Source organism: Polypterus senegalus, chromosome 4, assembly GCF_016835505.1.
Source record: "Polypterus senegalus isolate Bchr_013 chromosome 4, ASM1683550v1, whole genome shotgun sequence".
Lineage (NCBI taxonomy): Eukaryota > Metazoa > Chordata > Cladistia > Polypteriformes > Polypteridae > Polypterus > Polypterus senegalus.
The window spans coordinates 193,987,798-193,999,663 of record NC_053157.1 but is presented as its reverse complement, the minus strand read 5'-3'; the positions used below and the strand labels follow the sequence as shown (position 1 = coordinate 193,999,663).

The following is an 11,866-nucleotide window of genomic DNA, read 5'->3' as shown; positions in this document are numbered from 1 at the left end:
GGATGTAGGGAGAATTGGTGAAGGTGGATGAGTTTAAATACTTGGGATCAACAGTACAAAGTAATGGGGATTGTGAAAGAGAGGTGAAAAAGAGAGTGCAGGCAGGGTGGAATGGGTGGAGAAGAGTGTCAGGAGTAATTTGTGACAGACGGGTATCAGCAAGAGTGAAAGGGAAAGTCTACAGGACGGTAGTGACACCAGCTATGTTATATGGGTTGGAGATGGTGGCACTGACCAGAAAGCAGGAGACAGAGCTGGAGGTAGCAGAGTTAAAGATGCTAAGATTTGCATTGAGTTTGACAAGGATGAACAGGATTAGAAATGTGTACATTAGGGGGTCAGCTCAAGTTGGACGGTTGGGAGGCAAAGTCAGAGAGGTGAGATTGCATTGGTTTGGACATGTGCAGAAGAGAGATGCTGGGTATATTGGGAGAAGGATGCTAAGGATAGAGGAAAGGGAAAAGAGGAAGGCCTAAGCAAAGGTTTATGGATGTGGTGAGAGAGGACATGCAGGTGATGGGTGTAACAGGACAAAATGCAGAAGACAAAAAGATATGGAAGAAGATGATCCGGTGTGGCGACCCCTAACAGGAGCAGCCGAAAGAAGAAGAAGAAGAAGACTCTTGAGTGAGTAAAAGTAATTAGTAACTTTTATACTTTTGTTGGTAGACATTTATTTAAATCCACTGTATACTGAGGCAGTACTAATTTTAGTGTTTGATGCTAATGGTGAGTTCAGATTTTTTAGCAGTTTTTACCTTTGAATTAATCAATTTTAAATCACCTTTCTAACATTATTGAGTACCACTTTAATATGGAGCTCTGCTGTAATCTCTCTGATTTTGACTTTTCTGAAGAAAATTGTCTTTTTGCATGCCTTTTGGTGGTTAGAGTGCAGGGTCAGCCATTGTACAGCACTGCTGGACTAATTATCAGGTTAAGGGTCTTGCTCAAGGGCCCAGCGGAGTAGGATCTCCTTCTCTCTTTCATACCAACATAACCAAGGACTGTATGTAGCATGCTCAACAGTTAGAAGTTCAAGTGAACTAATAATATTAGCCCCTGAAAAAATGTTTGCATACAGAAAAATACTTAGTTAACTAGTACGTCTGATACATCCAATAAACCAATGACAGCGGCCCACAGCCTTGAAAAATGTCCTGGGTGTGACTTGGTTACACAGTAAGTCAACCTAAGTGTGATTATCCTGGTCAAAAATAATTTTAAACAGCTGTACAATGTATCTATACATGTAAAATGGCTTGGAAATTTGTTTTTTTGAAGAAAATCTTTTAATAGCCCTTTAGAATCCTGAAATATTATGTGCAAAATGTTTTTCCAATTGTATTAAATAAGCAAGTGTTGTTCTAAGAGGTGTTGCTCTGTTCAAACAATCCTTGAAAGGATTCCATAACATTCCCATTGCAACAAAGGTGCTTTATGCTGCAGTATGCTGTCTAGATGATTTAATGGGTGCAGGCAGACTCGGGGTGCTAGGAAGCAGACTTTGACACTGACTCTCTGCAATAAGAATATATTCCACTATAGATGTTCAGATTAACCGGTTTTATATCAATAAAAACTTTGTCCAAACAAGAAATTGCTAACACATCTGTGATTACAGGATATAAACTAATTAAACTTCCTATATACTTGCTGGAGTTCTGAGAGCCTTGGTATACAGCCGATGAAGTGAACCAAGGACCAAGAGAAATTTGGGATCAAGAATTTTTCCCTGTCAGTTTCAGTAGGAGAAGCTGCTATTTAAAATAAATATTAATGAAAGTTGCTTAAATAAATTAGAGACTACAACAGTCAATACAATACTTTCTCAGTGCTACAGATTTCCTACAGTGAGGTCTGTTGGCCTTCCCTCTTTTGGATATTCTTGCATATCATATCTTCAAACTTCCCGTCTTCCTCATAAAGTCTCTCTCTTTTTACATTATTAAAATGAATAAGTTCAGAATGAAGTTTGCAATCAAGTTAAAGGGTTTATTTGTGAATTGTAGATACAAAGGCATGTTAGATACTTATGATCCAAGCAAATCCACACATCAATTCTTTTTATCGCACTCTAAATTTGAATCATTGAGTTCTACACATTAACCTACCAGGCTGTAATATCTAGTCTTAGAATAGTAACAGAAAGGATTGTAAAAGGCAATATAAGTCACTATATTGTGCATCAGTGCCACACTGTATTGTATCCAGCAATGGTACAGGTAAAGACTACATTGTTAATTGGTAATTCTTAACAAAAGAGTATAGTTATTTTAGCACTACAGTTAAACATTAAAACCAAAAATTACTAAGAGGTTAAGAAAGCATTCTGTAAGCCTTTCAGCATCCCTTGATTTCTAACTACATTTCTAGTTTGCTACAGCTGACTTAAGCAATTCACATTGTATCATTATTTCGGTCAAACCATTGTCCACACAGTCAGCCAAAGATTGTAATGATAAGGAGAGTAATGGCAATAATAATAATGGTAACAATAATAAGAATAATAATGTTCACAGTAAATAAAGCCCTATTACCTCAATAACATTACAGGTCCAGTTCTATGCCAGCATACCTGCCAACCTATAATCTGCAGGATTTTAATTGTAATAATTCACTATCACTTATTCTTCTAATAAAATTGCCATTCGGCCAATGGCATTCCTAAGTGACTTTGGCTTCACTTATCAAAGATGTGGCTGTTGCAGCTTTATCTCAGCTGGAGTGAAATGCAATTATCTTTTCAACATTAGCTCTAAACAGTTTCTTTACTTGAATATGTGCACACTGTATAGTGGTTGTAAGTTTTGTCATGTCAGATATATAAGTTAGCAGGCATGAGCTCCAACAGAAATGTATGTTTTTTGCCTTTTCTTCTTCATAGTAGAGAGCGATCATTTAAAATGTGTCCATGGCCTTGAACTCGCTTAGAGCCTGAACAGGGGAAATGTGCTTTTTCTGGGAGCCCCTCCTGACTCTGGTTTGGCACTCTTCTGGTTTCTCTCTTTTGACGAGGGGTTTCTTTTCAGGGGCTTTCATCCTCCAAGACACGACAGGTGAGTTCACAGCTGCAGTTCCATAGACCTTTTGGTATTTTGTGGAAGCCACATAGGAAGCCTTTACTGTGAGTACCACAGCATTCATCAGATTCTTTGCAGCCTGGATAAGGGATGTTGCACTGTCCAGCTGTAAGGGTCAAAACAGAAAAGAGAGAATTAAGTTTAAATTTACCTAATTTATTCACTGACAGACTCACTCACTCACTCACTCATCAACAAAAACACTATTTCTGGTTTAGTTAAAAACCTGAAATTTGGCAGGATGGTAAAGTACATGTAGGGCACTAGGTACTCATTAAGAAAGGACATGTTGATATATCAATATTCAGAGGTAACCCCTCACAATGGAAAAGCTAAATACCCAAAAAATCTCAAAAATGTTTTGATGGATTTGATAAATATTTGTTGACAATATAGAAATAAAAATAAGCCAACCTGAGTTTTTTTATTTGTCAAGAAACTTTTCTGGTGATACTTGTTAATATTATGCTATGCTTAGGGGTAACTTTATGCAAATGAAGAATGCAGCATAAGTAAATGGTGGGTCAAGGAGCACCACTAACCATTAGTGCAGAAGGATGACTGAAAAAAGGACTGTGTCCTGGTAAGGAAAAAAGACGCAATCATCTGTTTATCAAGTACAGTCAGAAGTGAAATGGAATGACAAAGTTCAGGGAACCTCAAGAAAGATGCGATGCTCAGTTGTTGGCAAGTGCACTCTAAACATCGAGTGCTAGTGACAGGTGCTGTGGCTTTGAGCATAAGTATGCTGCTTTGCTAGAACCAAAAAGAGATGGAGAGGGAAACAAAGGCAGAAGCATCCTCAGATCCAAGACCTGTTAGCAATGACAGAATGGTGTTGGGAGGTGGGTAGGTGCTGCAGAAGTTTAACACTAGAATCCCTGAAACCTACGAAAAAACTCATAATCCCTGGCCACCTTAAATAACTTTGCACCACTCCATTAGCGTCTTTTGTTTTGCAAATGTGTCAATCTGCACAAGCAGCAAGTAGAGGGATCTCCCATTCCCCCACCACCGCAGCTTAAGTTGGACAAAAAGTTTTCGCACCTCAAGTCTTGTTTATTTGGGTGTGAGGTGCCTAGAGTTGTGTAGGGTAAATAATATATCAGTATTTGGAACACATGCATTTTTTTTGGGAACATACATTTCCCGTCATCCTACATTTACCCAGATCTTTGTAGACACGGAAAACACATGAAATGCATTTGTTCCAAATAACGATATATTATTTACCCTATACAACTCCACGCACCTCACACCCAGATAAACACACTTGAGCTCTGAGAATTTTGCAACGGACTCAGCTCCGTCGGTGGGGGGGATGGAATACCAGACTGCTTGCTGCTTGTGCTGATCAACACATTTACAAAATAAATGATGTTTATTGGAGAGGTGTGAAGAAATTTAAGGTGGCCTGGGATTACAAGTTTTTTTCGTAGGCTTCAGGGACTCTAGTGTTAAACCACAGATCTGTTCTGTCCTGACCTTGTTCTTTTCTTGATTATGTACATGATCAATAGCAGTAAGTCCCTGATCTTTTTGTCCATAATATGCATTATAGCCCCAAACAAAGTTATAACATTTACTGAATGTGTGTGAAAGCCCAAAGGGACTATTAGATTTTTCAAAACATGTAAGATCACAGGAGACAATCACAGAGGCTGCACAAACTCTAATAGGGAAGGCAGTGTGGTACAATGGCCAAGGCTTTGGACTCAAATTTGGCTCAAATCCTGCTACTGACATTGTGTGACCCTGTGTAAGTCAATTCACCTGCCTGTGCTCCAACAGAAAGACCAAAAAAATAAATTTTAACCAATTGTATCATAAAACTTCTAAATCACCTTGGATAAAGAAATCATTCAAATTAGTAAAAGTAAATATAACACCTACAGATCCTAGAAACACCCCTTGACTGACGTTTACAGTTACATGCACATCTGCTTATGTTGAACGTTGATGCTCCATCCCCCTCACACTCTCAAATACTTTACATATACAATTGCATTTATGGACTTTAAACAGGGACCACATGCAGCTGACAAAAAAGCCAGATTACTAGGAAAAGCAGTAATTGATCTACAGCAGGAAGGTTTTCCTCATGAACAATTGTATATAGCGTGTTTAAGACTAAGCACCACCAGTTACCTAATAACATTATTATTACTATTATTTGACTAATGCCTTTATCCAAGGAGACTTACAACATTTAAGACACAACTGATGTTTTGTTTTTACAATTGGAGCATGGGCAGGTAAAATGACATGGTCATAGTCACAGTGTCAATAGCAGGTTTTGAACCCATAACCTCAGGTCCCTGGTCGAACATTATAACCACTATGACATACTGTCTGCCAATTATATTAGCCCTTTGTATGTAAACATACAAATGTTGTATACAGAAAAGTACTTAGTTACATGCTACTTCTGATACACTCAACTGACTAACAACACTATAACCGTGGCCCATTGTCTTACAAAAATTTTCAGGCATGCCTTCTAAAATAGCTAGTATATGTGTCTTTGGTTATATATATATATATATATATATATATATATATATATATAGACCCTCTAGAGATCATTAAATATGCAATTTGTATTTTCACGTTCCACTTACAGCTGGTAAGACAAGAATTTTGGCCTTAATTCTTTTGAGGAATTGTGTAGTTTGGAAGCAAAAAGATAGACACCAAATGAATCGAAACAGAAACATTATGCATTAACTAAACAGAAATGACTAGTCTGCATTAAATGTTGAACGAATGTGAGCTGCTTCTCAAGCAAATGTAGTATCTTGAAAGACAGGGATGTGGTGTCAGCATTGGCTCTTACATCTTAGTGTGCTGATTAATCCTTGGAACAAATTTCTGTGCTCAGCTTTGATTTAATGAGTCTTCAATGGTATATGATTGAGGTCAGGGTATTATATACCATATCCAGATAAAGAAATACATAAAGCACAAGCCTCTGACAGACTCTTCTCATTCAGATGCAGATTCTTACTGTGAGAATAAAAAATGCTTCAGCAAGCTAGTTCCGCCAGTTAATGAGCTGTGTGAATGTATGACGATCCAATAGAATGAGATGCTGAGAGTAGCAGTTAAATTTGAAAATCATAAAAATTGGAAATAGGCTTTACTTGAAACTCCGGTAACTATCATCAGATTTATGTAACATTTTTTGATAAATCAATGGTGAAACACACTGGATTTTACTCTGCTACCATGGGCATTTACAGTATACAACCTGTCAATCAAATAATTTGAAAATTACATATACTGGATTTTAGAGAGAAAAAAAAATCATCTCTACAAAGGAATTGAGAAAAATGTAGAAAACAGAAAATTATGACAATGGATTGTAAATCAGTCAATAAAGTTATATTTTGTGCAAAAGTAAATCTGGTGTAAGCAAATATGCAAATAATTAGCTAGATCTGTCTACAACTGTGCTTTGAAATGCTGGTGGTAGCATTTAAAAAGTTTTATAGAATATCACATATATATATATATATATATATATATATATATATATATATATAACATATTGATATATATTTAATATAAAACTCTCTATATACTCCTGTAATGGCAATCTAATTTTTTCTTGAGTTGCAAGATTGTTAATTGCCTTGAGGCTTAATGTAAAACAATAAATTATATAAGCAACATTTGGTAGCCTTACCCCATCCGAGACATCCAGGAGATGGAAAGACTGGGAGTGAGAGGCATTGTCTCCCCTGGAGCCCTAGATGGTATGGGTTGCAGCAGTGCCACAGTTTCCCACAGGGCATCATGAGAATTAGAGTTTTGTGACTCAGCCCTTTTGGGTGTCGCAGGTGCTTCCAGGGGGTTGCTACAGGGACTGGGGAGCCAAAGGCTTCAGGACACTGGAAGTCCTTCGGTGGATTATTTAAAAAGAGTTACCTGCCACTCTTCTGGGAGCCAGAGCTTGCTGGAGGAGGAGTGGAAGCAGAAAGACACAGACACAGAAAAGAGAAGAATGCAAAGTGCTGTGTGTTGTATTGTAATTATTGGGCTTGTGTACTGTGCACTGCAGGTGGAAAACGACTGGGAAGAGTTATATAAAAGCATGTGCCGTGCTGGAGCTTGTGTTCACGTCTGTCTGTGTTGGGTTTGGGGAGCTGGTATGCCCCCTGCAGGCCACAATGAATAACAATACCATCTGACTGATACATTCCTAATGCTTTTAGGGTAAATGGGGTCAGAAAATTGATAAATGATTGATATGAACAGTATGCATATGAAGGCATCCACTGTGTTGATGAAGTGCACAGTTTTCTAGGATATGTCCTTCAGGCCACGGACGATAGGTTTTGTCTATGTGCTGTGGACCACATGGAGTTTATATGGATTTCTGAGAATCACATAATTGTACTACAACCTATGATTACATGTGCAGTGTGTTATACTCATATCAAAAAATATAAATTAATTTAAATCACAATTTACCATATTTAGATGCCATACACCAAATAGAAATTTGCACGCAAATTTGTTTTGAAACCAAGTACTTTGGAAAGACTTAATGTATTATAAACATTGTATGGTTCAAAAGATTACAAGGTGTAGAATAACTGTATTATTATTTACAACTTTCAGTACTGATAATGTTTAACTATCATATGAGTATATTGGTAAAAGGCTCTGATCTTGTAAATGTAAAAACAGACATAAATATTAAATCATAATGAACAAAAGGTGTCCATTATAAGACCATTCTTAAAAAAATTACATCTAGACCCAAATATACTTAATAATTCTAGATACATTTCAAACAGAAATTTTCTTTCTGAAGAGCTTAAAAAGAGAGTTTGCATAAAGTACTTCAGTTTGCACTGATCCCAGATTCACAGAGCAGAAACAGCTTTAGCTCATGTTGTGCATGATATGCTAATGTCTTCTGATGAAAGAAATACAGTACAATTATTATATTGTTGGATTTAACCACAGAATTTAACACCACTGACCACACTATTCTGTTATGCGAGAGGTGTTGCGTACTCAGGTGCTGCACTTGCATTGCTTTTAGTTCATATTTAAAAAATTGATTTTACTGTGTACAGAAGTCTCATGAAAGTACTCTGTCATTCTGGCGTACAGTTAATAGGGCATCCCTCAGGGCTCATTGCTGACACTATTACTCTTTTCACTGTACACTCTGCTGGGAGATGTCATCTGAAAAACTTAATATTCACTTTCACTCCTTCGCAGATGATATTCAACTGTATCTTTTTGTTTTGACCAAATGAATGTCCTTGTATTGTGCCAGTACATTACAGTATTGGATGAGTGATACCCACTAGTCTTTAAACAGACAAAAAAAAATGTTAATAATTAGTAGGAAAGAGATAAACAATAACTTGTCACTTTTTAACTTAGCAAGGCATTATAGTCCATCTGCTGATTGTGATCAAATGTGAGGCACTGTGCATACAGTAGATGTGGTCATGCAGGACAGATGGATGTTTGCATATTTATCTGAACTGAACCATAGTTTTCAAATGTCATTTGATGAACATGCTCTGAAAACAAATATCCTCATTTAGAACAAAAAGTGTACTGTAGCAGTTGAGTGGTCAGTTGGCAGGGGTCTGCTAGATTCTAACTGTAAGGACTATGGGCCTCCAGAGGTTTTTCCTCTCTGAATCAAGCAAATGCAAGCTCTTTTTCCATTTTAGGATAAATGTACTTTAAATCGAATGCACATGTGCATGTCCTATTAGGATCTTAAACAATGGAATTCAAATATGTCTTACGAAGGCTTTGTATTTTAAGTATAGTTGTTCATCACTAATAAGAGTAATTGAAATTGAACTGGATAGGGAGATAAAGGAATAGGTTTACTCATTTGAATTAAGTGGTTTTGAAACTATTATTTCACATTATATCTTTTTATTAGCTGTCTGCAGTGCAGGTAGTAAGGCTGTGTAGTGGTAAGATCTGCAGCTTAACAAATCCATTGTTCTGGGTTCACATTTGGAACCTGGTTATTGGGTGTGTGGCATTGAAACATTCTCCATCACGTCTCTGTGGGTTTTTTGTAGGTACTTGAACTTTCCTCCCATAATCCAAAGATGTATATATTGGGTTAATAATAAAATTACAACTGTCACTGTGGGTTGTGTGCATGAGTGGGTCTTATGATGAATTGACAACATGTCTTGCATGGAATTAAACTAGATTAGATTCAGCTTTATTGTTGTTGAATATCAGTGATGACTGAGCCCTCTTGAATGTTTTTCACCTCAAGTTTATGTTTTGGAAATATGCTGTATCTTCACCTCAGTGAAAATGCATTCTAAGCAATGGAGAAGGAGAAACTGAACTAGAGTGGAATTATAAAGGGTGCAATGGTCTTTTAAGTGTCCCTGAGGGTTAGCGATGCATCTGCCAATTATGCTGGACCAGTTTTTGTGTTCACAAGTATGCCCTAAGCTGTGCGGTGCTAACCACTTCTCCTCTGTGCTTCACTTAGTTAAAATCAATTGTATAAAATATCAAAACAGCAACATTTCTTGCAGAAAATGGCAAACAGGAAGCATGAATTCACTAATGCTTGCTCCCAAAGATTTGATAATTGGTACTCATCTCTCTCGAATGAAAACTATAGCTTTTTTTTTTTCACTGACATGCTTACTCATCCACTATGACCAAATAAGTGCAACACTAAACAGATGGATTCCTCACCCCTTCATGTTTCTATCAACTGCTCAGCAGTCTGGGTAATACTAGCAAACAGCCAAACCACCTGTATTTCAGAACAGGTCGTCCTCCTGAAGCTAAGCGTTTTTGGGCCCAGCCAGTACTTAGATGGGAGACCATCTACAAAAAGATTGGGTTGCTGCTGGAAGAGGTATTGGTGAAGCCAGCAGGGGGCACTGTGTGTGCATCGCTGTGCTGTAAATATGGCGTCGTCCTTCAGATGAGAAGTGAAACAGAGGTCCTGACTCTCTGTGGTTACAAAAGACCCCTGGGTATCTTTCAAAAAGAGCAGGGTGTATCCCGATGTCCTAGCTAAATTGCCCATCATGACCTTGTCCATTTTGGCCTCCAACTCATCCCCTGTCTCTAACTGGCTATTTCTCTCAGCCCTTCGCTACCTAATAGCTAATGTGTGCTGAGCGTAATGGTGCAATAATGGCTGCAGTTGCATCATCCAGGTAGGTGGTACACATTGATGGCGGTTGAAATGGCCCCCTACTATCTACAAAAAGTGCTTTGAGCAACAAGAAAAGCACTATATATTATTAATATAATATATACTCCTATATGGCATACTGTATACAGCATGGACAAAGTATACATTATGCACAGTATGAACAGAATTGAATAAGTAAAGTATAATACCGTTTAAATAATATAAACAATAAAGTGTAAACAGTTGTATTGGTAAAGCTGAGCCAAGACAATTCTGGTGTAGTACAAACATGATACACCTGAGATGGGTACAGAGTCCTAGGGGGCATATATGTATGGTGATGTTATGATCACAGAGCAATCTCATAGCAAATCCCTCACTCACACAATTTAGTTTATTAGTCAAATACGCTACTTGTTTTTAAACGATGAAAGAAAACTTACAAATAGATAGCAAAGTGTATGTAACACTGGCTACAAGAAATGACAGTCCAGAATGCATCCTTAAAATATATACATTTGATCATTTAGGAAACAAATTTAACCATCATATTAAAACTTACTGTTCATCCTATTTCAGACAACAAGCTTTGCATTCCTGACATTTCCATGAATTTATGAAATGTACATTTTTGAGATATTTCAGGCTGGAACTACTGTATCAAAAGAAGTCTTTGGACAGTTAAATTCTACCTTGCTCTTCATGTAATTGTCTAGCTGTATGAAAGTTTTTTAAAAACCTTGTAAAGATCCTAAGGTATAAGGGTAAGGGATACAGGTAGACCTTTTAAACGGACCCTATCAGCTGACCATGATCACTTTTAGGTTATGGTGATTAGGGCCTAACTGAAGCCACGTGGGCCACTTGCCTATTACAAGAGAAAGGTGACTACAAAGTAAGCATCTGAAGAGGTGCCACTGAGGGTGACCCATCCTTTTGAATTAGAGTGGTAGTGTTGGATTCCAGAAGATATTTATTTACAATTTAAAAAGACCCTATAATAAAAGCAGAAATGCACACTTAACTACTTTATCATTGTTAAACAGAAATCTACAGCCTATTACAAAAATGATTTGATTTGATTCACAACCTGCCTCCATGATGTTAATGACTCTGAAATCACACTAGTGCTCCAGTGTATCCTGAAGCACATAAATGGTGTAGCAAACCACAATATAGCATTCTCAAACCTACTAAATTGCACAAGGCAAAAGGAGCAAGTAAGGCACTTACTCTTGATGGGATACAGGTCCATTGCAGGGCACCTTAATGCACGCACAATCTCATAGGCCAACAATTAAGCTAACATATGTGCATTTGGCATGTCCGTTTTTGACATTTGAACCCAGAATTTTGGTGGAAGTGCTAACCACTAAGCCACTCCACTTCACTTTAATCTATATTTCATATTCACTGTTTTTATATCATTAAAGTGATGCTGCCAGTTTGGCTGGTATTTGTAAACACTTTTTAAAAGTCAGCTCTCAAAGCACTCCAGTCCAGGCGAAAACTGAAAATCTTATTGAATGGTTGAATATTTAAAACCTACACAAGTGCCATTTCATTAAATGTTTTACAATAAAATGCGAACAAAATTTTTTCTCCAAGGCAACCTCCG

The 11,866-nt window shown here is 37.3% G+C and overlaps 1 protein-coding gene across 2 annotated transcripts in view; it reads right to left on the bottom strand.

Moving 5' to 3' along the window:
• Nucleotides 1–1,981: 1,981 nt before the first annotated feature.
• The window catches only part of ctnna2 (catenin (cadherin-associated protein), alpha 2), a 1,795,296-nt gene continuing 1,785,411 nt past the window's right edge, over nucleotides 1,982–11,866 (bottom strand). For both annotated transcript variants that reach the window (XM_039751821.1, XM_039751823.1), the window contains exon 18: nucleotides 1,982–3,189. In XM_039751821.1, coding sequence (XP_039607755.1) covers nucleotides 2,902–3,189 — 288 coding nt within the window. In that variant the 3' untranslated portion in view covers nucleotides 1,982–2,901. The remainder of the gene's footprint in view (nucleotides 3,190–11,866) is intronic.